Genomic DNA, 26,851 nt, shown 5'->3' with positions numbered 1-26,851 from the left:
GTACACACTGATTTTATGAACAGGAGCATTTGCCACCCTCTTTTTAGCAGGCATGAGACGGCAAGGATGTGTGAATGCTGTTATTCCTCCATTCCAAACTGAGAAAAACCACATAGTACCTCTACTGTACTAAGACGGCTGTGCTAGATAAGAGGGCACCAGGTTGAGTACACACTTGATCAAGACACTGCATTCTTTAGCACCCAGAGCCAATGCCAAAGGTTGCATGAGACCCCTTTAAATTGCATCGTTTTGCACCAAGCATACTACAAACGGGAGAAGCAATGCTACGGTATAAAAACCCCACTATGGTAATGTCAAGTCTTGCTCTAGATAATCAAGCCTAAAACAATGGTCTCCCTCATGTTATCCTTGGGAAGTATCTTCGCAGGAGTATTCCACTACTGTGGCCTAGTCAACTATCTAAGTTTGTAAGGTAAAAGGTAAAGGACCCCTGGATGGTTAAGTCCAGCCAAAGGCGACTATGCGGCTACAGCGCTCATCTCACTTTCAGGACGAGGGAGCCGGCGTTTGTCCACAGACAGCTTTCCAGGTCATGTGGCCAGCAGGACTAAACCGCTTCTGGTGCAATTTTGTTAACCTACACCTTCCCTTGTGAAGACTGCCTTCGGAATGAAAAGGGGTCCACGCTATGAATGGTGACAACGCAACTAGAATGATGCATTATTTTAAACGGCAGTTTGGGACATACAAAACACACACAAAAGCCTCGAGTGTTGCAAATGTTTTATTCCTGGTGCTATTGGGGATTAGATTTTGTTGAAAGCAGCCACATCCATGGACTGAACATAATCCTCAAACGCAGTGATCCTCTCTTCCAGCATATCGGTTCCAACTTTATCGTCTTCAACTACACACTGAATTTGAAGTTTCTTGATTCCATAACCAACTGGAACCAGCTTGGCTAGAAAGCAATCAAAAGAGCTGTGAGAAGCAAGGTCCCGCCTCTTCTCTATCTACGCAAACTCAGGGTTATGGACTGACAAGAATTTCGCCCCATCATAATCTTGGCTCTTTTCTATCTACGCAAACTCAGGGTTATGGACTGACAAGAATTTCGCCCCATCATAATCTTGGCTGGTGTCGCGGCTTCCGATGGGGAGAAAGCAATAGCCAGTGGCCTAAACCTGACCTCACTGCAACAGCTAATACACAAGCAAGCTGTGAACATTTACATTCCCCCTCAGTGGAATGCAAAAGGGGAAAAAAGCACTTTTTTAAAAAAGGAAAAGGGGCATCTAACTTTTGGCTCAAGGACCACGTCCACCCTTGGATCAACCCTGTGGAGGCCCCACCCAGCAATGGATGTGCCCAGAAGTGGGTGCTGCCACCCCACACTCTCATTCACCTGCTTGCCCCCCCCCAGCTTACCCATGCAGATCAGCTGAGAAGAATCACTGCCTCCTTCTTGCTCATCAAATGCTCAATCTGATTGGGGGGAGGGGCAATTTGCATCCCCATCAGGGTGCTGGCACCTGCCTGCTCTAGTTGCTGCCAAAATTGGTAGGATCTTTTTGGGGGGCAGGATTAGGCCCTCAAAGTGGAAGCTACATACCCCTGACCATAAAGGGAACAGATTAAAGGAGCCCCTTCTCCTAGACCGACAGTGGGGAAGTGAGACATTATCTTTGAGGGAATATAATTCTATTTATACTCCGCTCATCTGGCTGGGTTTCCCCAGCCACAGATACAGTGGTGCCTCGCAAGACGAAAAGAATCCGTTCCGCGAGTCTCTTCGTCTAGCGGTTTTTTCGTCTTGTGAAGCAAGCCCATTGACGGCTTATCAGATTAGCGCTATTAGTGGTTTAGCGGCTTATCGGATAAGCGGCTTAGCAAAAAGGGGGAAAAAGGGAAAAAACCCCTGCAGGAACTCGCAAGACATTTTCGTCTTGCGAAGCAAGCCCATAGGAAATTCGTTTTGCAAAGCACCTCCAAAGCGGAAAACTTTTTCGTCTAGCGAGTTTTCCGTCTTGCGAGGCATTCGTCTTGCGGGGCACCACTGTACCTTCATCAAATCACTTCTTTAACTGTTGAATACATCACAAAGAAAATGAGGACAGGGTGTTTGTGGGAGTTCAGAGTTCATCCAGTTCACCAGGTTTTTCTAGACTTTTCTGCAAAGGGCAAAATCCTTGCTGTTTCAAAGGGCTGCGCATTAGAAGCATTGCTTTGCACACATGTACTCGGTGCCTGCTACATACAAGCACCACCCTGGCAGTGCTACCCCTCCGCTAGTGGAGATGGTTTCTTACCCTTCCTTTTCCCCAACCTTCCTCCAAGGGGGCAAATATTTAGATGCAACCCCCCACCTGTCAAATGCACAAATGGAATGTGATTGTGGAGCTCATTACGTAAGCCATTCTGGACCCACGATCTATTCAACAGCTGTGATGGAACGCCAAAATTTTACTCTCTCAAACTCAGAGAACTACTGGGAGGCCGCATGCAGCTGTAGCAGTCTTAAGCCCACCCACTGGAAGCTCTCCAGATCTTCTTACTTGCAAGGTTCCACTGCCCTGGGAATTGAAGTAAGTGGCACCATCAAGTTCTTCGGACTACAATTTAAGAGCCATCTGAATCGAGCGAGATGTTATGCATATAAACTGTGAGCTCTGCCAGAGAGCTATGAGCCTCCTATTGTCGGCCAGTTACTTACAAGATCCCCAAACAAGGCCATCCGCCTGAATACTTCTGACACACTCTTCTAATTTGCCCATGTCCGTCTCATCATCCCAAGGTTTCACGTCCAACAAGAGGGACGACTTGGCAACGAGTGCTGGCTCTAGAGAAACCAAAGGATAGCTCAGGAAAAGCAGCAAAGCAGAGTGTTCCGATTAAAACCAGGAATTCTCTACAAATGCACCTAGTTGCAAGTTTAACCTATACTGGTTAAGAAAAGCATTAAAAAAAAGATTACACAGAGGCGTAATACATTACAGAAACGTTAAGTACTGCAAAACGGAACATTGATTTCTCTATCCAACTAGGCTATTACAAGAATATGAAGTGTGGAAGATACGGTCCTGTCTGTTACACTGAAATTCTCTTCCCTGGTGGAGAAAGGAGCATTGCATAGTGTAACTGCTAATCTCCCACAGTTGGAATACTGCAACTGCTACAGTACAGAGCAGTTTCAGGCCAGTAGCTGTGGGATCCTGCATTGGTTAGAATTAGGAGTCAGAATTTCCCCTTCAGCAACACAGCACAGGATTTGATTGTAAACAATTGTTTCCTATGGCTTCTATTCCACAGCCTGGAAAAAACATTGGTCAAAACTAGGAATTTTAACTCAAAACTTATTAGGACACTTTAGAAATAGCTGGAAGGAAGTTCTGCTGTCACTTATTTATGCTGATTTTAATTCACAATAACCTTAATCAAAAAAGCAATTCAAAGTGCATAAATTCAAAGGCGAAGGAGTTGGATAACGTACTTTTGGATTTCTTTGATTCATACTGAGCAAGCCGCTCCTCCCTTAATCTTTTTGCTTCTTCACTTTCCTATGAAAAGAAAGAGACTGTGTTGGACAAAAGAAAGCAACTGTTCCCAAACAGTGTTCAAGTATAACTGGACATGTCAGGTAAAACAAATCATCATGTTTTCAGCCGAAAGATGGTGATTTGGTTTTGTTCATCATGTTGCCAGGTTCTTTTTTGTTTAAATGCATGTGGGCTCATGAGACCTCTCTGCAACTGGAAACTGAAAGAAAAAAACATTCTGGATACCTCCTCTTCATCAGAGCCAAAGAGATCAATGTCATCGTCATCTTTGCTGTCTCCGCCTGTGCCTGTTGAGTCCTCAACATCTGAAGGGCCATATTTTCCCAACGCCTTCTTCACTCCAGGCAGACTAGGAAAAAAAAACGCCAGACAGAACTTATATGGTGCCCTTCTATTAACTACATACGACCCAGAATTAAATTGCAAAAGTGTGTCCCAGTTTGGGCAACTAATTAACAAACCAGCCACCACTTAACCATGGAGACATCTCAGAGGCAAGATACCAGATGCCAGCTGAAAAAGCACCTGCTACCCAACGGGCAGGGATGTGGGTGGCGCTGTGGGTTAAACCACAGAGCCTAGGACTTGCCGATCGGAAGGTCAGTGGTTCGAATCCCTGCCGGGGATGAGCTCCCGTTGCTTGGTTCCTGCTCCTGTCCACCTAGCAGTTTGAAAGCACGTCAAAGTGCAAGTAGATAAATAGGTACCACTCCAGCAGGAAGGTAAATGGCGTTTCCATGCGCTGCTCTGGTTTGCCAGAAGCGGCTTTGTCATGCTGGCCACATGACCCGGAAGCTGTCTGCAGACAAACGCTGGCTCCCTTGGCCAATAAAGCGAGATGAGCACCACAACCCCAGTCGGTCACGACCGGACCTAATGGTCAGGGGCCCCTTTACCTTTACCCAATGGGCTAGTCACTAAATCAAACATGCAAGCATGGGAGATTGGGTTTATGCCTGCCACAGAATGAGGTTCAAATAAGGTGGTGGAATGAACTGAAATCTTTTTACCCAAATGTGCTCATTTATTATTATATTATAATGAAGCGTATGTGCTCTCCCATTTTTGAAAAGACTCACTGCAAATAAATCTTTCTTAGAGCAGAAAGATTCCAATTCAGCCCTGTCCCTGCTATGTTCCACGTCAAATTCCAGGGAGTTCTTAGCAGAGGAATAACGAAGATGATACCGCCCCCCGGAGCCTAAAGTGGTACAGTCCATTCCTCCACATCAGTCTGCAGCATGAAAAGGACCAGACCTAAGCAAGCTGTCTAACCAGGATGTAATATTTCCTTCTGCTATTCCCCCCCCCCCCAGTATTCTCTCCCAACCATCATAAATCTTTGGCCTGAACCTGGATTCGTAGCTGCTCTGGCAAACTGCTTGTGCGCTTGCGGCCGAGGGATCACCACGCAAAAGCCGCAGTTCTAAGCATGACTCTGCATAAATGGCCAACCTGAGGTGCCCTCCATCTCACCGCTGCCTGTCAGTTCATTGAGCCCAGCCACTGAGTATGATTAAGTGTTTTGTCACAAGCCTGGAATTCTCTTAAAACAGCCATATTCCCATGCAGCGCTAGCCAGAAGAGTTTTTAATTCGGGGGAAGGGAGGGGAAAAGGGAATAAAACCTTTTGAAAAGCATTGGAAGAGCTCCACCTGCTGCCTGAAAATTTTGAATAGGGTACACAACACTTAATTTCACAGGTTTATTCTATATGCACCAACTTATTTCTGAGGAGCAGGAGTTACAGCAATTTCATGTCATTCTCAATTAGATCTTTACTGTACAAGGAATAGTCTGCACTGATACAAGTATATAATTCATGCCTTAAGTTGTCTTTTTCGCACTGCTCGTTTAAGAAGGCCCTCTTGTCTCTCCTTGCTTTTCTTTGGAAATCTGCGTTCAATTTCCTGAATCTTTCACGATCTCCCTCGCATTTTGCTTGCCTTCTCTCCCCCGCTATTTGTAAGGCCTCATTGGACAGCCACGTTGCTTTCTTGCATTTCCTTGTCATTGGGATTGTTTTCATTGCTGCCTCCTGTATAATGTTACGAGCCTCCAGCCATTGTTCTTCAGGCACTCTGACCACCAATTCTGAATCTTTAAATCTGTTTCTCGCTTCCACTGTGTATTCACAAGGGATTTGATTTAGATTCTCTCTTACTGGCCCAGTGGTTTCCCCTGCTTTCAGTTTAAGCTTGAATTGTGCTATAAGAAGCTGATGATCTGAACCACAGTCAGCTCCAGGTCTTGTTTTTGCTGACTCTATAGAGCTTCTCCATCTTTGGCTACAGAGAATATAATCAATCTGATCTCGATGCTGCCCATCTGGTGACTTCCATGTGTAGAGTCGTCTCCTGTGTTGTTCGAAAAGAGTGTTTGTGATGACCAGCTTGTTCTTTTGACAGAACTTTATTAGCCTTTGCCCTGCATTGTCCTGGACTCCAAGGCCGAACTTGCCAGTTGTTCCTTTTATCTCTCGATTCCCTACTTTAGCATTCCAATCCCCCATAATGAGAAGAACATCCTTCTTTGGTGTCAGTTTTAGAAGGCATTGTAAGTCTTCATAGAATTGGTCAATTTCAGTTTCTTCAGCATCGGTAGATGGTGCATAAACTTGTATTACTGTGGTGTGCAAAGGTCTGCCTTGGAATCGTATCGAGATCATTCTATCATTTTTGAGATTGTAGCCGAGTATCAATTTCGCCACTCTTTTGTTGACTATGAGGGCCACTCCATTTATTCTATGGGATTCTTGACCACAGTAGTAGATATGATGGTCATCCAAACTGAATTCGCCCACTCCGGTCCATTTTAGTTCACTGATGCCCAAGATGTCAATATTTATTCTTGCCATCTCCTGTTTGACCACATCCAGCTTACTATGGTCCATGGATCTTACATTCCAGGTGCCTATGCAATATTTTCCTTTAAGGCGTTCAGCTTTCTTTTCATTTCCAGGCACATCCACAACTGAGTGTCCTTTTGGCTTTGTCCCACCTGCTTTATCAGCTCTGGATCTACTTGTCCTTGTCCTCCGCTCTTCCTTAGTAGCATGTTGGACGCCTTCCGACCTGAGGGGCTCATCTTCCAATGTCATGACTTTTATATGCCTGATGTTATTGTCCATGGAATTTTCTTGGCAGAGATACTGGAGGGGGTTGCTGGTTACTTCTCCAACCAGAGATCTGTTCAAGAAAATTGAAAACATGAAAGGAATGTTTCACGCAAAGATGGATATGATAAAGGACAAAAGTGGTAAGGACCAACAGAAGCAGAAGACATCAAGAAGAGGTGGTAAGACTACACAGAGGGATTATACCAAAAAGATACGGATGTCCCAGACACCCCAAATTGTATGGCTGTTGACCTTGAGCCTGAAATCCTGCAGAGTGAAGTCAAATGTGCCTTAGAAAGCACTGCAAATAACAAGGCCAGTGGAAGTGATGACATTCCAGCTGAACTATTTAAAATCTTAAAAGATGATGCTGTTAAGGTGCTACATTCAATATGCCAGCAAGTTTGGAAAACTCAGCAATGGCCAGAGGACTGGAGATCAGTCTACATCCCAATCCCAAAGAAGGGCAGTGCCAAAGAATGCTCCAACTACCGCACAATTGCACTCATTTCACACGCTAGCAAGGTTGTGCTCAAAATTCTACAAGGCAGGCTTAACCAGTATGTGGACCGAGAACTCCCAGAAGTGCAAGCTGGATTTCGAAGGGGCAGAGGAACCAGAGACCAAATTGCAAACATGTGCTGGATTATAGAGAAAGCTAGAGAATTCCAGAAAAACATCTACTTCTGTTTCATTGACTACGCAAAAGCATTTGACTGTGTCGCCCACAGCAAACTATTACGGGGGGGGGGGGGGGTTCTTAAAGAAATAGGAGTGCCTGACCACCTTATCTGTCTCCTGAGAAATCTCTATATGAGACATGAAGCAACAGTTAGAACTGGATATGGAACAACTGAAAGTGAGAAGGAATTAAATAACCTCTTAATGAGGGTGAAAGAGGAGCGCATAATATGGTCTGAAGCTCAACATCAAAAAAACTAAGATCATGCCCACTGGTCCCATCACCTCCTGGCAAACAGAAGGGGAAGAAATGAAGGCAGTGACAGATTTTACCTTCTTGGGCTCCATGATCACGGCAGATGGTGACAGCAGTCACGAAATTAAAAGACTCCTGCTTCTTGGGAGGAAACGATGACAAACCTTGACAGCATCTTAAAAAGCAAAGACATCACCTTGCCGACAAAGGTCCGTATAGTTAAAGCAATGGTTTTCCCAGTAGTGATGTATGGAAGAGAGAGCTGGACCATAAAGAAGGCTGATCGCCGAAGAATTGATGTTTTTGAATTGTGGTGCTGGAGGAGACACTTGAGAGTCCCATAGACTGCAAGAAGATCAAACCTCTCCATTCTTAAGGAAATCAGCCCTGAGTGCTCACTGGAAGGACAGATCCTGAAGCTGAGGCTCCAATACTTTGGCCACCTCATGAGAAGAGAAGACTCCCTGGAAAAGACCCTGATGTTTGGAAAAATGGAGGGCACAAGGAGAAGGGGACGACAGAGGACGAGATGGTTGGACAGTCTTCTCGAAGCTACCAGCATGAGTCTGACCAAATTGCGGGAGGCAGTGGAAGACAAGAGTGCCTGGCGTTCTCAGGTCCAGGGGGTCACGAAGAGTCGGACACAATAGACTAAACAACAACAAAAGCTGTCTGGCAGCTCTGACTTTTCATTGTTGGAAAGCTTTTTAAAAAAGGGACTGAAGAACACATGACGGGAACAGAGAAAAGTCACTGTATGCAAAGACCTGTTTCCAGGAGAAGCATTGTTCGTGAGCAATAACATTATTTTCCCCTTACATATGAGATCTGGAGTTGGCATTATTGTGGCTTAGCTTTGTTTTTTATTATTTTCACAATAATTATCACAAATAAATTAGGGTGCTACAAGATTCTGCTTCAGTTTGCATGCTACAGTAATGCATACATAGCTGCCCCTAGTGCAAGTAACCAACCATTATCCCTAGCTTAGCATTATGTCCAAACCAGGGATTGTTTCACTCAGGCAAATCTAGTCTGGAGCAAAACAAACCATGATTCCTGGTTCAAACATAATGCTCAGCCAGGGATCATGGGGTGAGCCATCTGAATGTTTTCACTAAGCCATTCCAAAAACATCCCGATTTCCTGAGGTTTAGCAGATTTGAATCATGCTGAATTAGTCTGGTTTTAATTTACGCACTTCACCCAGTGTATGTGTGCTATAAAGGTAAAGGACTCCTGAACAGTTAAGTCCAGTCAAAGGCGACTATGGGGCTGAGGCACTCATCTTGTTTTCAGGCTGAGGGAGCCGGCGTTTGTCCACAGACAGCTTTTCTGGGTCATACGGCCAGCATGACTAAACCACTTCTGGCGCAACGGGACACCATGACAAGTGCCAACTGCACAGAAACACTATTTACCTTCCTGCCACAGCGGTACCTATTTATCTACTTGCACTGGTGTGCTTTAGAATTGCTAGGTTGGCAGAAGCTGGGACAGAGCAACATGAGCTCACCCTGTCCCTTGGATTCGAACCACCGACCTTCAGATTGGCAAGACCAAGAGGTTCAATGGTTTAGACCAGGGGTTGTCAATCTGGTCCCTACTGCCCACTAGTGGGCATTTCAGGATTCTAGGTGGGCGGTAGGGGTTCTATGGCACAAGCTAATCCTTCCATCAAGCACTGGTGGGCGGTAAGGATTTTTTACCATAATGAAAGATGAATTAGTGGGGGGTAGGTATAAAAAGGTTGACTAACCTTGGTTTAGACCATAGTGCTACCTATATACACTACAGCAAGTATAAGCTCCATTGAGGCAAGAAAAACTTAATCACATAACTGGTCATTATGACACACTTTGTACCTATTTTTGAAGTTACTAATTGGTCCGTTACCTCTCTCGCCCCAACCTCGCCACTGTGATCCATGCGACGGTCACCTCCAGGCTGTATTACTGTAACTCACTCTATGTGAGGCTGCCCTTGAAACTGACCCAGAAACTCCAGCGGGTGCAGAATACCGTGACAAGAATCCTTACGGGGTCCTCGCCGTGGGATCACATTCACCCAGTGCTATACCAGCTGCACTGGCTTCTGGTGGAGTACAGGATCAGGTTTAAGGTGCTGGTTTTAACCTTGCCCCACAGAGGACCTTACAGTCCGCAGATAGCATCCTAAGGATTCTGGGCCCCCGAGAGATCAGACTGGCCTCAACCAGAGCCAGGGCCTTTTCAGCTGTAGCCCCAGCCTAGTGGAACGCGCTCTCACTATGGGCTTGCGGGATTTGACATCTTTCCGCGGGGCCTGCAAGACGGAGCAGTTATGCCAGGCCTTTGGGTCAGGGCTAAGTCTCATTTTCTCCTTGTATAAGAACAAGCATGAAGGAGGTTCTCAGCCCACTCACAGGTGTTTGTTAGCCGCTCTGAGCCCACCTTTGGCTGGGGAGGGCGGGATATAAATATAAAAGTATTATCACTGATTACTGCTGATACTGTATATGGCTGTCCAGGACAAAAGAGTTCTAAAGTTTTTGGGTGTCATTACATAGTTACACTAGCACAATGGGATTCCCCACCCCTCTTTTGCCATCTCCAAATCTGCTATGGAGAGTAGGGGGAACCCTCAGAAAAAGGGGGGCGATAAGGAGAGAGAAATTGCTCTGTTGCTTAATGCTACATTGAATACAAACCTGTAAATGACAGCAAATTGAGCCCTACCTTGCCTTCTGTTTGTCGAAAGACTTAATGTGGTTGTACCAGCGGAGGGCATGGAACAGCTCAGGAGGAGGGGGTGCACCAACTGCTTCAAAAACTGCAATATCTGCTTGGGATGGGACATACCTACAGAAAACATGTTCAGGTTAAAATTTGTTTCATTCAGCAAAACGAAAAGCACCACAGATATAAAGTGAAATCCATGTCAGCAAGACACTCAGATGTCTCCCAAATAAGCAGATATGAACAAGAGTTTGCAGCCCCTTTGTGCAAGCTACAAATAAACCAGGAAGGTTCTTATTAACTATAATTTCCTGTTCACCTGAACCAATAAATTATGGTTACCAGACCAGCTTCAGAACAAGCCAGCTTCCAGCAATATAAGAGACCAACTTCAATCTTTCATATCATGGATTGTTCCAGAACTGATAACCGCCACTTTCCCAGTTTGAACAAAATGGTGAACTATGGTTAATTAACCATATCAATTACTTCTGGGTTAGAGTCTTAATACTCCACCACCCAAGAACCGTAACAAAAGCTCTTACAGAATCTGCAATAATCAAGGCCCAAGTCATTTTTGATGTATTTTTTAAATGATGTAAAGTCTCACTTTTGGGCATTATGGCAGGTTGCAAATCCCATGATCCACACACAAAGATTGCCATGTGGTCTTGGAACAAGTTACTTTAAGCTTACATATTCTCACATGTACTCTTCCAACCCCTCTTTGTATTTTTCTCCCATTTACTTTTCTAACCCATCCTTGTATTTTTATTCTCTCCCCCCCCCCAAAGTCAGAACCAGAATAGCTCCATCCCCAAACCACCCAGCTTCTATCCCAAACAATGGCCAAATGTGTCAGTAAAGGGCACGTGGTAACCATTGCAAATCAGATGGTTGCTGGTTCAAATGCCTCATAAACCATCAATTCCTTAGGCAAACCGCTCTCTCCCAGAGCCCCAAATCTGCAACAGAATAATTGATGGGACTAGAGAGCAGAAGGGAAGTAGAAGGGCAGGGGTAACGAGAGATAGGGTAAGGCCTAGCTACCTATCTTTGAGGAAGGGGGTAATGACCAGCTTGCACCCTGCACCACCCAAAGGAACAGGAGCCAGCAGCTATTCATATACAAATTCAGTTTTAAAAGGCGGCTGCTTTGGGGCCTTGAACTCCCCTTTCCTTTGTGCCTGCAGGCTTACGACAAGAGCCCCTCTCTTCTCTTTTTAACTAATGTGAACCTATGTGGGAGACAAGCCTGACCTGAAAAGCAAGCACCACTCCTAGGACTGGTATTCGTAACCATGATTTGCCTTATGATGCCCCTCAAAGTAGGAAGACTAGAGGCTAAGATTTATCAGCTGCATTTTAAATTGAATTTTAGCCTGTATTTTAAATTGGTCCCCCCCCTCTCTTTTCCCCTATTATACTTTTACTGTGATTTTATTGGTGTTAGCCGCCCTGAGCCCGGCTCTGACCAGGGTATAAAGACAAATTATTATTACTAATATACTTTAAAATGTTAGTTCCTCTATTCTTTAAAACTACCAACTAGCATTTAGACAAAGTATAGCTGAAACCTATGGGCCTGAGCCCTGGAGGTGCCACGTACAGTGAGGTTACTGGTATCTTGGCACTGTTCATGTAACAGGATTCCTATAAGCACCAATTTAAATCACAATCCCACTGTCTGTTTTAACTATCAGGTTTTTTATCCACTTAATATTGGGGTATTCTCTGACTGCTGGTCTATGACTGTAATAAGCTGATTGATTGATACTTTAAAATGCCTCAGAACAACGTGGCTCCAGCTGTAGGGTGTCAAAAAATGAAAGGAGGTGTATCTCTTTTTAATGATATAATAATAATGACAATAAAGATATTATTATTTATTATTATTATTATTATAATATTAAAAAGAGATAGACCTACGACCATCTATAGCTCCTTTCTCGCGCGCGCGCACAAAGTACAGCATGGTTTCCAAAAGAGACTTGCCAAGGCGCTAGTCCTCATTCCAACTGCTAGGCCGCTGCCCTCTTCGTGCAGCCATGTGGGGCCTACGCGGGAAGAAGCGAAGGCCAATGAAGGGGAAAAGCGGGACCTACTGCTGGCCTTTCAAAGGGAAACCGTCTATATTTGGGGGTGCGGCTCACCCCTCGATGTAGCTCCTGCTGGCGAGGAAGGCGTTGAGATGCTGGAGCCCCGAGGCGGATTTCAGATCCCCAAAGCCCATGATGGCGCCGAAGTTTCAGGAGCGGGAGGCGGGGAAGAAAGCGGCTGCGCGCGCACAACAGCCACCACAACGGCCGCCGGGGAAAGAGGGCGGCGCTCGGCCTCCGCTGCTCTTATATATACGCACGCACGCACGCACGCACGCAGATCCCTCCGCCGCGGGAACTAATTTCCGCCGACGTGTCCTTCCGCTCTTCAAGCCGTTCCAACGGAAACGCCCAAGCCCCGCCCTTTTTGAAAGTGGCCGATTTATGACAGGAGGAGGCGGGATCAGCTCTCACGTCAATCAAGGAAGGGGCGGTGCTTCTCCCCGTTTGTTTCTAACGGACCGGCCCCGCCCCTCCGCACCGGAAGCTACGCTAAGAGGAGGGAAGCGACGCCGGAAGCTACGCTAGGAGGAGGCGGATCATCGCCCACGTCAATCAAGGAGGGAAATCAACGGTTGGTTCTCCTCGTTTTTTTTTTTGTTTTTTTTTGTATTATTTTTATTAAGTTTTGCATAACTATATTTCACAGACATACAACAGACAAAAGTAAATGAAATAAACATAAAAAGAAAAGAAAAAAAGAAAAGAAAAAGAACATAAAATACGTACAACATAAACAACACAACTTACATTAATTTTACAACAACATTGATCGACTTCCCTTTATCTCGATTTCGGATAATGTTATCTTAATTATCTTTCTGCTGCATCTGTTCCAAAATAAAATTTATAACGTAGTAAGCGTTATCTCATGCCTACTGTGATTTTTTTTTTTTTTAGATACATCTATATTTCTGATTAACATTTTGATTTTCCCCTTGTCTCTATTTCCATATATATTCTAAATTTATCCCATTCATTACTAAATTTTGTACGTTTTTGATTTCTTATTTTCTGAGTCAATTTTGCCAATTCTAAGTAATCCATTAATTTAAATTGCCACTCCTTTAATGTTGGGGTTTTTGCTGTTTTCCAGTACTGTGCTATGAGGGTTCTAGCGGCCGCTGTTGCGTATTGAAGAAGGGTTCTATCTTCTTCTTTAATATCTTTGCCAATTATCCCCAGCAGGAAGGTTTCAGGTTTTTTAACAAACGTATATTTGAAAAAAAAATTTTAATTCATTATAGATAGATTCCCAGAATTTTTTGAGAATCTCGCACGTCCACCACATGTGAATAAATTCGCCCTCTTTACTCTTACATTTCCAACACAGTTTGTCGCCTGTTCTATAAATTTTATGCAATTTTATCGGCGTTATGTACCATCTGTACATCATCTTGTACATATTTTCCTTAAGTGTCGTGCATGCTGAAAAGTTCATATCTTTACACCATAAAGCCTTCCATTTATCAAACTCTATATTATACCCTAGATCTACCGCCCACCTCACCATCACCTCCTTTACTTCCTCATCCTTGGTGTCCCACTCAAGCAACTGGTTATACATTTTTGATAATAATTTTGTTTTACTTTCTATTATTTCAATCTGGAATCTAGATTTTTTCTCATTTATTCCAATCTTTTTGTCTTCTGTCCACATTGAATTTATTTGATGATACTGAATCCAACCAGTCAACTTATTTTTTATTTCTTCGTATGCGCCCGCGGCCGAGACTCCCCTTGCCGGCTTCCTCCCTCGTCGCGTCGCCCCGTGTGGGAATAAAAGACGGTCCCTCTTTTCCCTACTGCACTGGAGACGAGCCGGGCCTCGGGAAAGAGCAGGCAGGTGTCCCGTCGCCCTCGGGGGCGCCCAAAGGTCACCTTTCGTGAGCTGGCAGAGGGTGCGGAGAGGGAGGGGGCCGCAAGCAAGCAGGAGCCCCCGGGCATCGAGATGCAGCGGCAGAAAGAAGCGAATGTGAGGGCGCCTGGCTGCTTCACCAGGCAGGTGGCTGGTTCGAGCCCACCCAGGGATGGGGGGGGGCAGGATGATTATTTTGCAGTGGGTTGGGCTAGATGACTCCTGGGGACCCCTTTCAGCTCTGTTGTTGTCGTTTAGTCGTGTCCGACTCTTCGTGACCCCCTAGACCAGAGCATGCCAGGCACTCCTGTCTTCCACTGCCTCCCACAGTTTGGTCAAACTCATGCTGGTAGCTTCGAGAACACTGTCCCACCATCTCGTCCTCTGCCGTCCCCTTCTCCTTGTGCCCTCCATCTTTCCCAGCATCAGGGTCTTTTCCAGGGAGTCTTCTCTTCTCTGGAGGTGGCCAAGGTATTGGAGTCTCAGCTTCAGGATCTGTCCTTCCAGTGAGCATTCAGGGCTGATTTCCTTCAGAATGGAGAGGTTTGGTCTTCTTGCAGTCCATGGGACTCTCAAGAGTCTCCTCCAGCACCAGAATTCAAAAGCATCAATTCTTTGGCGATCAGCCTTCTTTATGGTCCAGCTCTCACTTCCATACATCACTACTGGGAAAACCATAGCTTTAACTATACGAACCTTTGTTGGCAAGGTGATGTCTCTGCCTTTTAAGATGCTGTCTAGGTTTGTCATTGCTTTTCTCCCAAGAAGCAGACGTCTTTTAATTTTGTGGCTGCTGTCACCATCTGCAGTGATCATGGAGCCCAAGAAAATAAAATCTCTCACTGCCTCCATTTCTTCCCCTTCTATTTGCCAGGAGGTGATGGGACCAGTGGGCATGATCTTAGTTTTTTTGATGTTGAGCTTCAGACCATATTTTGCGCTCTTCTTTCACCCTCATTAAAAGGTTCTTCAATTCCTCCTCACTTTCTGCCATCAAGGTTGTGTTTTCTGCATATCTGAGGTTGTTGATATTTCTTCCGGCAATCTTCCCATCCCACCCATTCAACTTTCCAATTGATTGGCATGCATAACATGGAAAAAAGAACAAGAAAGGGAAAGGGCCAGATAATACCAAGCCGTGGCTAATATGGCACAGAGGAGAGAATCTGGGTTCAATAAGGCATTTACAGATTGGAGAACTGGGCCTAAAAAAAGGTTCTGCCCTCAAGAAGGAATAACCAGATGCAGCAGTATAAGAATTGGGGGCGGGGGGGGGGCGGGCAGCTGATTGCCAGTAGTACATTTGAAAAGTCTCTTGTGGGGGTCTTGGTGGACCGCAAAATTAACTTGAGTCAACAGTGTGATGTAGCAGCAAAAATAAAGGGATGCTGTTGTAGGCTGCATCTGCTTAAGCAGAGTGTTCCGATCAAGGGACGTCATAGCATTACTCTTTTCTCCCTTGGTCAGACCACAACAGGAGTACTGTGTCTAGTTCTGGGCACCACAGTTTAAGAAGAATTTAGTCACGCTGGAATGTGTGCAGAGGAGGGCTGCTCAAGGTTATGAAGGTCTGGAAACCAAGCCTTAGGAGGGAACAATTGAAGGAGTTGGGTCTGTTTAGGCTGGGAAAGAGGTGACAGAGGAGATACAATAGGGCTGTCACATGAAGGAAGCAATAAGCTTGTTTTCTGCTTCCGCAGAGGGTAGGACCCAAATCAATGGCTTCAGGCTTTAGCTGAGATTTCTGCATTCTGCATTGCAAGAGTAGATGACCCTTGGGAACCCTTCCAACCCTAAATTTCTATAAAAAGAGGCCCACCAAACCCACCTGTTTACAAGAACAGCAGCAGGTTCACAATGTGATCCTAGCCCTGCTTGCTTGCTTATGTTGCGATTTTATATGCTTTCCCAGCCCGTTTCCCCTTATGAAGACAGTATAAAAGCATTGCAGGGCATCACTTGACAGCAGTACTACATGTATAGACAGCACAACTACAAGCTACCTCCCTTTTTTATGTTACAGATTCAGTGGCAATGCTTATGGAACTATTTGAGACTCAAAATCTACCTCCTTAGGATTTTTGCCATTTACTCTGGAGTAATTGTCACCATATTCTGCCCCGGGGGAGTGTCCACAGTAATTCTAGCATCTTTCTTATGATCCTTCTCTGTGTTAGTGTGCAGATTTAGGGACTGAGTGCAAAGGAGCTCCTGCACTTTTAAGAGCCGTGAAGAAGTCTCTTCAATAGGTGCGGCGATAACCTACACACAATGTATACTGTGTGAAACGTTTATGTACTCTGCTTACCTTTCAGATTTTGTACGTAAGGTTTTTTAAATTGGACCTTGCTTCTCATGGCTCCATTCCTTTATAGCATTGCAAACCAACTACAAAGAAAAATAAGTACAGTGGTACCTCAGTTGTCGAACGTCTCTGTTGATGAACATTTCGGTTTTCAAATGCCTCGGAAGTCGAACATGCTACATGGCTTCCGTATTGAGTTTTCAGTTTTCGAACGTTTCAGAACTCGAACGGACTTCTGGCACGGATTACATTCAAAAACAGAGGTACCACTGTACTTGGATAAAAATAATAGCTTTTTTTTTTATAAATGAGAGACTGGCAGTGCTTTCCTAACATATCTACTTGGAAGTAAGACCGGTTGTGTTTTAATTGTAACCTGCCTTGGGACCTTAAGGTTAAGGGAAGGGTAATAATAATGATAATGAATGATGAGTTCAATGGGACTTTCTCCTAGGTAAATGCTTATAGACTTGCAGCCTGAGTCATATTTGTATGGAACATGCTAAAAAGTTCCTTACATGTACATTGACACTTTTTCTCTTGTGTTTTGTCTTTTCCGTAGGCCTGTGAAAAGGTTGGAATGCAGATCCCTCGATTTTGCTATCATGACAGATTGTCAGTGGCTGGAAATTGTAGGATGTGTCTCGTGGAGATAGAGAAAGCTCCCAAGGTTGCTAATACTTTTATCTTTCATAAATTGTTGTGTTGTAGAAGTGTAAAGAGCCGACAGGAGAGTTAATGGCAAGTGTAATGCGCTTAGCAGAACAGCTAATGACAACCTTGCTGGCATCTAAATTACAAGTTGCAATATGTCTACTGCTAGCAGTTGCTTTTTGACATTATTGTGAATGTTGTGTTCACCTACATAAAGCTGGTGGCATAGTGTGTTTGTGCACGTGCACCACACCCCATAGTCCAATTTGACTGGACTTAACCATCCAGGGGTCCTTTACCATTTTACACACATTTATTTTCATATTTGTAGACATCCTATCAAACACATTGATGATAGCGGAGCATCAGCTTTTGGTTTCCATTGAGAAAACAGGGGAGTTAAGCTGTTGGCAGTTAGGGCATTCAGTAGCATATAGTGCTGGCATGCGCACGTGTTTTTACCCACTTCAGAGTGGCAACATGCTGCACCCAACCCACCAAACAATGTAATTCCTATACTGTGACTTATACCATTTTTCCAGAGCTTGAGAACCCTATAGGCTTGCAGCTCTACCTACCTTGTGTGTTATGTCTGGTGCCTGAGAATTTAATCTCTCAGCACTTAGTGATGAAAAAATACAGGCAAGCAGCTGGACTAGAACATTTAAGGTTAATATGTTCTTTACTTGACAGTCTCTTGCAAGCCTTTCCTTGTTCCGGCAGTCCATGTGATTGGCAAAAACTTCTAAATATTTCTATGGAATATGTTCATAAATGCTTGCAGTGTTTACATGTCCACCCCTTGGAGGAAGGGATAGCTGATAGTCAGATGTTTCTGGGGAAGACCAGAAGGAGAGCATGAAAGATAGCTCAGTCAGTAGAGCATCAGACTCTGAATGTCAATGTTGTGGGTTTGAGCCCCACGTTGGGCAAAAGATTCTTGCATTGCAGGGGACTGAACTAAATGGCACTCACGGTCCCTTCCAACTCTGAAATTCTATGATTCCATGATAAGGCAATTGTCATCTCATGCTGTTACCCTCCACCTTCCCCCGTAACTGTTATTCAGTAGTAAATTTCATCTTAAAATGGAGGTTCCGTGGAATCATAATGGCTGTTAGCTTCTGATAAATCCTACTGACCATGAATTGAGTCAGATTTTAAAGCCCTCTAAGCTGCTGGCCGTGACTACATTAATTCATGTATTACGTGAATGTTACTTCCTTATTTTTGCTTTGATCTTAAGCCTTGGTGTTGATTTTTATCTGTACATTTATTATGAAACTAAGGCAAACAGTTGAGGCATTTAATTGATAATACCCTGCCACTATGTGAGCATCCATGTATACAAATTTGTTATTGATGTAGCTTTCTTATGCGTTTGTAGCCTTTGGGGTAAAACTTTGCTTCTCAGTCACATATGTTCATTTATTTGGGTTTATTTGTCTTTAGGACCAGTCAATGATGTTTGGCAGCGATAGGAGCAGATTCCTAGAAGGCAAACGTGCAGTGGAAGACAAGAACCTCGGCCCACTAGTGAAAACTATCATGACCCGGTGCATACAATGTACTCGATGCATTAGGTAACTGCTACCCTGTTTTGTACACAAACAGCGTGTATGCATAGTTATCGGGACATTCATCAGCCCGTTGCTTGTGTTCAGTTGCTTATGAAAGATCATTCTTTAGTTCTATTCCACTGCTGAATTATCTCTGGAAGCACCGGAGTCCACACATTTTTCACATGAGCAGCTGACTATTGCATAATGTAAAATCAGGTGGGCACAAACAAGGATCTGGAATAAAAATGCACTTGTGTGAAAATCTGTCATTTTAGCTTTGTGTTGGGTCACTTGTTAGAAATAGGATACCTGGCTGCTGTAACAAAGTGCGCTATGGAGTGCTCCCTGCTGGATTCCAGACACTTCATTTCCTCTTCTCTACCCCACCCCCGCAGTGCTCTGTTTTATCTCCCAGTAGTCAGTTACCCACTTAGCATGCTCAGCCTTCATTGGGTTGTTGTAGAGGAACAGGAGTTTTGCAACAAAATGCCTGAACTGTTTCTGCACCACAAGGCTAAGATAAATTAATGTAGAGAGATTCTAATGTGGTACAGTGACTTACACTTAACGGAAACTTAGTAGACTTCATAGTTCCTTTTAATACTTTCCCTGAATCTGTGAGTTGAGTCAGGTCAGATAGCTAGGCGTGGGTGGTTCTTGCATTATAATAAACACTTTACAGGGGCTTCTTTTTGATTGTCATCGTCATCTTTGCTGTCTCCGCCTGTGCCTGTTGAGTCCTCAACATCTGAAGGGCCATATTTTCCCAACGCCTTCTTCACTCCAGGCAGACTAGGAAAAAAAAAACCCCAGACAGAACTTATATGGTGCCCTTCTACTAGCTACATACGACCCAGAATTAAATTGCAAAAGTGTCCCAGTTTGGGCAACTAATTAACAAACCAGCCACCACTTAACCATGGAGACATCTCAGAGGCAAGATACCAGATGCCAGCTGAAAAAGCACCTGCTACCCAACGGGCAGGGATGCGGGTGGCGCTGTGGGTTAAACCACAGAGCCTAGGACTTGCCGATTGGAAGGTCAGTGGTTTGAATCCCTGCGACGGGGTGAGCTCCCGTTGCTTGGTTCCTGCTCCTGTCCACCTAGCAGTTCCAAAGCACGTCAAAGTGCAAGTAGATAAATAGGTACCACTCCAGCGGGAAGGTAAATGGCGTTTCCATGCGCTGCTCTGGTTTGCCAGAAGCGGCTTTGTCATGCTGGCCACATGACCCGGAAGCTGTCTGCAGACAAACGCTGGCTCCCTTGGCCAATAAAGCGAGATGAGCACCACAACCCCAGAGTCGGTCACGACCGGACCTAATGGTCAGGGGCCCCTTTACCTTTACCCAATGGGCTAGTCACTAAATCAAACATGCAAGCATGGGAGATTGGGTTTATGCCTGCCACAGAATGAGGTTCAAATAAGGTGATAGAATGAACTGAAATCTTTTTACCCAAATGTGCTCATTTATTATTATATTATAATGAAGCGTATGTGCTCTCCCATTTTTGAAAAGACTCACTGCAAATAAATCTTTCTTAGAGCAGAAAGATTCCAATTCAGCCCTGTCCCTGCTATGTTCCACGTCGAATTCCAGGGAGTTCTTAGCAGAGGAATAACGATGATGATACCGCCCCCCGGAGCCTAAAGTGGTACAGTCCATTCCTCCACATCAGTCTGCCGCATGAAAAGGACCAGACCTAAGCAAGCTGTCTAACCAGGATGTAATATTTCCTTCTGCTATTCCCCCCCCCCCCCCAGTATTCTCTCCCAACCATCATAAATCTTTGGCCTGAACCTGGATTCGTAGCTGCTCTGGCAAACTGCTTGTGCGCTTGCGGCCGAGGGATCACCACGCAAAAGCTGCAGTTCTAAGCATGACTCTGCATAAATGGCCAACCTGAGGTGCCCTCCATCTCACCGCTGCCTGTCAGTTCATTGAGCCCAGCCACTGAGTATGATTAAGTGTTTTGTCACAAGCCTGGAGTTCTCTTAAAACAGCCATATTCCCATGCAGCGCTAGCCAGAAGTGTTTTTAATTCGGGGGAAGGGAGGGGAAAAGGGAATAAAACCTTTTGAAAAGCATTGGAAGAGCTCCACCTGCTGCCTGAAAATTTTGAATAGGGTACACAACACTTAATTTCACAGGTTTATTCTATATGCATCAACTTATTTGAGTTACAGCAATTTCATGTCATTCTCGATTAGATCTTTACTGTACAAGGAATAGTCTGCACCGATACAAGTATATAATTCATGCCTTAAGTTGTCTTTTTCGCACTGCTCGTTTAAGAAGGCCCTCTTGTCTCTCCTTGCTTTTCTTTGGAAATCTGCGTTCAATTTCCTGAATCTTTCACGATCTCCCTCGCATTTTGCTTGCCTTCTCTCCCTCGCTATTTGTAAGGCCTCATTGGACAGCCACGTTGCTTTCTTGCATTTCCTTGTCATTGGGATTGTTTTCATTGCTGCCTCCTGTATAATGTTACGAGCCTCCAGCCATTGTTCTTCAGGCACTCTGTCCACCAATTCTGAATCTTTAAATCTGTTTCTCGCTTCCACTGTGTATTCACAAGGGATTTGATTTAGATTCTCTCTTACTGGCCCAGTGGTTTCCCCTGCTTTCAGTTTAAGCTTGAATTGTGCTATAAGAAGCTGATGATCTGAACCACAGTCAGCTCCAGGTCTTGTTTTTGCTGACTCTATAGAGCTTCTCCATCTTTGGCTACAGAGAATATAATCAATCTGATCTCGATGCTGCCCATCTGGTGACTTCCATGTGTAGAGTCGTCTCCTGTGTTGTTCGAAAAGAGTGTTTGTGATGACCAGCTCGTTCTTTTGACAGAACTTTATTAGCCTTTGCCCTGCATTGTCCTGGACTCCAAGGCCGAACTTGCCAGTTGTTCCTTTTATCTCTCGATTCCCTACTTTAGCATTCCAATCCCCCATAATGAGAAGAACATCCTTCTCTGGTGTCAGTTTTAGAAGGCATTGTAAGTCTTCATAGAATTGGTCAATTTCAGTTTCTTCAGCATCGGTAGATGGTGCATAAACTTGTATTACTGTGGTGTGCAAAGGTCTGCCTTGGAATCGTATCGAGATCATTCTATCATTTTTGAGATTGTAGCCGAGTATCAATTTCGCCACTCTTTTGTTGACTATGAGGGCCACTCCATTTATTCTATGGGATTCTTGACCACAGTAGTAGATATGATGGTCATCCGAACTGAATTCGCCCACTCCGGTCCATTTTAGTTCACTGATGCCCAAGATGTCAATATTTATTCTTGCCATCTCCTGTTTGACCACATCCAGCTTACTATGGTCCATGGATCTTACATTCCAGGTGCCTATGCAATATTTTCCTTTACGGCGTTTAGCTTTCTTTTCATTTCCAGGCACACCCACAACTGAGTGTCCTTTTGGCTTTGTCCCACCCGCTTTATCAGCTCTGGATCTACTTATCCTTGTCCTCCGCTCTTCCTTAGTAGCATGTTGGACGCCTTCCGACCTGAGGGGCTCATCTTCCAATGTCATGACTTTTATATGCCTGATGTTATTGTCCATGGAATTTTCTTGGCAGAGATACTGGAGGGGGTTGCTGGTTACTTCTCCAACCAGAGATCTGTTCAAGAAAATTGAAAACATGAAAGGAATGTTTCACGCAAAGATGGATATGATAAAGGACAAAAGTGGTAAGGACCAACAGAAGCAGAAGACATCAAGAAGAGGTGGTAAGAACACACAGAGGGATTATACCAAAAAGATACGGATGTCCCAGACACCCCAAATTGTATGGCTGTTGACCTTGAGCCTGAAATCCTGCAGAGTGAAGTCAAATGTGCCTTAGAAAGCACTGCAAATAACAAGGCCAGTGGAAGTGATGACATTCCAGCTGAACTATTATTTTATTATTTTCACAATAATTATCACAAATAAATTAGGGTGCTACAAGATTCTGCTTCAGTTTGCATGCTACAGTATTGCATACATAGCTGCCCCTAGTGCAAGTAACCAACCATTATCCCTAGCTTAGCATTATGTCCAAACCAGGGATTGTTTCACTCAGGCAAATCTAGTCTGGAGCAAAACAAACCATGATTCCTGGTTCAAACATAATGCTCAGCCAGGGATCATGGGGTGAGCCATCTGAATGTTTTCACTAAGCCATTCCAAAAACATCCTGATTTCCTGAGGTTTAGCAGATTTGAATCATGCTGAATTAGTCTGGTTTTAATTTACGCACTTCACCCAGTGTATGTGTGCTATAAAGGTAAAGGACTCCTGAACAGTTAAGTCCAGTCAAAGGCGACTATGGGGTTGAGGCACTCATCTTGTTTTCAGGCTGAGGGAGCCGGCGTTTGTCCACAGACAGCTTTTCTGGGTCATACGGCCAGCATGACTAAACCACTTCTGGCGCAACGGGACACCATGACAAGTGCCAACTGCACAGAAACACTATTTACCTTCCTGCCACAGCGGTACCTATTTATCTACTTGCACTGGTGTGCTTTAGAATTGCTAGGTTGGCAGAAGCTGGGACAGAGCAACATGAGCTCACCCTGTCCCTTGGATTCAAACCACCGACCTTCAGATTGGCAAGACCAAGAGGTTCAATGGTTTAGACCAGGGGTTGTCAATCTGGTCCCTACTGCCCACTAGTGGGCATTTCAGGATTCTAGGTGGGCGGTAGGGGTTCTATGGCACAAGCTAATCCTTCCATCAAGCACTGGTGGGCGGTAAGGATTTTTTACCATAATGAAAGATGAATTAGTGGGGGGTAGGTATAAAAAGGTTGACTAACCTTGGTTTAGACCATAGTGCTACCTATATACACTACAGCAAGTATAAGCTCCATTAAGGCAAGAAAAACTTAATCACATAACTGGCCATTATGACACACTTTGTACCTATTTTTGAAGTTACTAATTGGTCCGTTACCTCTCTCGCCCCAACCTCGCCACTGTGATCCATGCGACGGTCACCTCCAGGCTTTATTGCTGTAACTCACTCTATGTGAGGCTGCCCTTGAAACTGACCCAGAAACTCCAGCGGGTGCAGAATACTGTGGCAAGAATCCTTACGGGGTCCTCGCCGTGGGATCACATTCACCCAGTGCTATACCAGCTGCACTGGCTTCTGGTGGAGTACAGGATCAAGTTTAAGGTGCTGGTTTTAACCTTGCCCCACAGAGGACCTTACAGTCCGCAGATAACATCCTAAGGATTCTGGGCCCCCGAGAGATCAGACTGGCCTCAACCAGAGCCAGGGCATACTGTATATGGCTGTCCAGGACAAAAGAGTTCTAAAGTTTTTGGGTGTCATTACATAGTTACACTAGCACAATGGGATTCCCCACCCCTCTTATGCCATCTCCAAATCTGCTATGGAGAGTAGGGGGAACCCTCAGAAAAAGGGGGGCGATAAGGAGAGAGAAATTGCTCTGTTGCTTAATGCTACATTGAATACAAACCTGTAAATGACAGCAAATTGAGCCCTACCTTGCCTTCTGTTTGTCGAAAGACTTAATGTGGTTGTACCAGCGGAGGGCATGGAACAGCTCAGGAGGAGGGGGTGCACCAACTGCTTCAAAAACTGTAATATCTGCTTGGGATGGGACACACCTACAGAAAACATGTTCAGGTTAAAATTTGTTTTATTCAGCAAAACGAAAAGCACCACAGATATAAAGTGAAATCCATCTCAGCAAGACACTCAGATGTCTCCCAAATAAGCAGATATGAACAAGAGTTTGTAGCCCCTTTGTGCAAGCTACAAATAAACCAGGAAGGTTCTTATTAACTATAATTTCCTGTTCACCTGAACCAATAAATTATGGTTACCAGACCAGCTTCAGAACAAGCCAGCTTCCAGCAATATAAGAGACCAACTTCAAACTTTCATATCATGGATTGTTCCAGAACTGATAACCGCCACTTTCCCAGTTTGAACAAAATGGTGAACTATGGTTAATTAACCATATCAATTATTTCTGGGTTAGAGTCTTAATACGCCACCACCCAAGAACCGTAACAAAAGCTCTTACAGAATCTGCAATAATCAAGGCCCAAGTCATTTTTGATGTATTTTTTAAATGATGTAAAGTCTCACTTTTGGGCATTATGGCAGGTTGCAAATCCCATGATCCACACACAAAGATTGCCATGTGGTCTTGGAACAAGTTACTTTAAGCTTACATATTCTAACATGTACTCTTCCAACCCCTCTTTGTATTTTTCTCCCATTTACTTTTCTAACCCATCCTTGTATTTTTATTCTCCCCCCCCAAGTCAGAACCAGAATAGCTCCATCCCCAAACCACCCAGCTTCTATCCCAAACAATGGCCAAATGTGTCAGTAAAGGGCACGTGGTAACCATTGCAAATCAGATGGTTGCTGGTTCAAATGCCTCATAAACCATCAATTCCTTAGGCAAACCGCTCTCTCCCAGAGCCCCAAATCTGCAACAGAATAATTGATGGGACTAGAGAGCAGAAGGGAAGTAGAAGGGCAGGGGTAACAAGAGATAGGGTAAGGCCTAGCTACCTATCTTTGAGGAAGGGGGTAATGACCAGCTTGCACCCTGCACCACCCAAAGGAACAGGAGCCAGCAGCTATTCATATATAAATTCAGTTTTAAAAGGCGGCTGCTTTGGGGCCTTGAACCCCCCTTTCCTTTGTGCCTGCAGGCTTAAGACAAGAGCCCCTCTCTTCTCTTTTTAACTAATGTGAGCCTATGTGGGAGACAAGCCTGACCTGAAAAGCAAGCACCACTCCTAGGACTGGTGTTAGCCGCCCTGAGCCCGGCTCTGACCAGGGTATAAATACAAATTATTATTACTAATATACTTTAAAATGTTAGTTCCTCTATTATTTAAAACTACCAACTAACCTATGGGCCTGAGCCCTGGAGGTGCCACGTACAGTGAGGTTACTGGTATCTTGGCACTGTTCATGTAACAGGATTCCTATAAGCACCAATTTAAATCACAATCCCACTGTCTGTTTTAACTATCAGGTTTTTTATCCACTTAATATTGGGGTATTCTCTGACTGCTGGTCTATGACTGTAATAAGCTGATTGATACTTTAAAATGCCTCAGAACAACGTGGCTCCAGCGTAGGGTGTCAAAAAAGGAAAGGAGCTATAGATGGTCGTAGGTGTATCTCTTTTTAATAATATAATAATAATGACAATAAAGATATTATTATTATTATTATATTAAAAAGAGATACACCTACGACCATCTATAGCTTCCATCTATATTGCTGGAAGCTGGCTTGTTCTGAAGCTGGTCTGGTAACCATAATTTATTGGTTCAGGTGAACAGGAAATTATAGTTAATAAGAACCTTTCTGGTTTATTTGTAGCTTGCACAAAGGGGCTACAAACTCTTGTTCATATCTGCTTCATATCTGCGCGCGCACAAAGTACAGCATGGTTTCCAAAAGAGAGACTTGCCAAGGCGCTAGTCCTCATTCCAACTGCTAGGCCGCTGCCCTCTTCGTGCAGCCATGTGGGGCCTACGCGGGAAGAAGCGAAGGCCAATGAAGGGGAAAAGCGGGACCTACTGCTGGCGTTTCAAAGGGAAACCGTCTATATTTGGGGGTGCGGCTCACCCCTCGATGTAGCTCCTGCTGGCGAGGAAGGCGTTGAGATGCTGGAGCCCCGAGGCGGATTTCAGATCCCCAAAGCCCATGATGGCGCCGAAGTTTCAGGAGCGGGAGGCGGGGAAGAGAGCGGCTGCGCGCGCACGACAGCCACCACAACGGCCGCCGGGGAAAGAGGGCGGCGCTCGGCCTCCGCTGCTCTTATATATACGCACGCACGCAGATCCCTCCGCCACGGGAACTAATTTCCGCCGACGTGTCCTTCCGCTGCTCAAGCCGTTCCAACGGGAACCCCCAAGCCCCTCCGTTTTTGAAAGTGGCCGATTTCTGACAGGAGGAGGCGGGATCAGCTCTCACGTCAATCAAGGAAGGGGCGGTGCTTCTCCCCGTTTGTTTCTAACGGACCGGCCCCGCCCCTCCGCACCGGAAGCTACGCTAGGAGGAGGGAAGCGACGCCGGAAGCTACGCTA

At 44.8% G+C, this 26,851-nt stretch overlaps 2 protein-coding genes across 3 annotated transcripts; both read right to left on the bottom strand.

Annotated features, from left to right (window-relative positions):
* Window positions 1-730: 730 nt before the first annotated feature.
* Window positions 731-12,630, bottom strand: LOC307217341 (elongation factor 1-beta). Of its 2 annotated transcripts, XM_079978442.1 has the most exons (7): window positions 12,447-12,630; window positions 10,294-10,416; window positions 5,348-6,709; window positions 3,747-3,870; window positions 3,455-3,521; window positions 2,678-2,803; window positions 731-925 (listed from the first exon to the last, which is right to left on the bottom strand). In XM_079978442.1, the coding sequence occupies exons 1-7, from the start codon at window positions 12,524-12,526 to the stop codon at window positions 771-773; spliced, it is 2,037 nt and encodes a 678-aa protein (XP_079834568.1). In that variant the 5' UTR covers window positions 12,527-12,630; the 3' UTR covers window positions 731-770. The 2 variants fall into 2 exon arrangements, with proteins under 2 accessions (XP_079834568.1, XP_079834569.1); XM_079978443.1 differs by lacking the exon at window positions 5,348-6,709 and having other exon boundaries at window positions 12,447-12,624.
* A 6,788-nt stretch (window positions 12,631-19,418) lies between these two features.
* Window positions 19,419-26,669, bottom strand: LOC307217641 (craniofacial development protein 2-like). The gene is made up of 4 exons (XM_079979267.1): window positions 26,391-26,669; window positions 24,272-24,394; window positions 21,034-22,395; window positions 19,419-19,563 (listed from the first exon to the last, which is right to left on the bottom strand). The coding sequence occupies exons 1-4, from the start codon at window positions 26,468-26,470 to the stop codon at window positions 19,434-19,436; spliced, it is 1,695 nt and encodes a 564-aa protein (XP_079835393.1). The 5' UTR covers window positions 26,471-26,669; the 3' UTR covers window positions 19,419-19,433.
* Window positions 26,670-26,851: the final 182 nt, after the last annotated feature.

The sequence above is a fragment of the Podarcis cretensis genome (genome assembly GCF_951804945.1).
Source record: "Podarcis cretensis genome assembly, chromosome: 1".
NCBI classification, from domain to species: Eukaryota; Metazoa; Chordata; class Lepidosauria; order Squamata; family Lacertidae; genus Podarcis; species Podarcis cretensis.
This window is presented reverse-complemented; position numbering and strand designations above follow the sequence as displayed.

Coding starts and splice junctions, on each gene's coding strand:
- LOC307217341 (XM_079978442.1), bottom strand. CDS start 12,526: ATGGGCTTTGGGGATCTGAAATCCGCCTCGGGGCTCCAGCATCTCAAC. Junction 10,417..12,446: donor AGCAGGAGCTACATCGAGGG/GTGAGCCGCACC, acceptor TGTTTTCTGTAG/GTATGTCCCATCCCAAGCAG. Junction 6,710..10,293: donor TTCGACAAACAGAAGGCAAG/GTAGGGCTCAAT, acceptor TTTCTTGAACAG/ATCTCTGGTTGGAGAAGTAA.
- LOC307217641 (XM_079979267.1), bottom strand. CDS start 26,470: ATGGGCTTTGGGGATCTGAAATCCGCCTCGGGGCTCCAGCATCTCAAC. Junction 24,395..26,390: donor AGCAGGAGCTACATCGAGGG/GTGAGCCGCACC, acceptor TGTTTTCTGTAG/GTGTGTCCCATCCCAAGCAG. Junction 19,564..21,033: donor TGCGAAAAAGACAACTTAAG/GCATGAATTATA, acceptor TTTTTTTCCTAG/TCTGCCTGGAGTGAAGAAGG.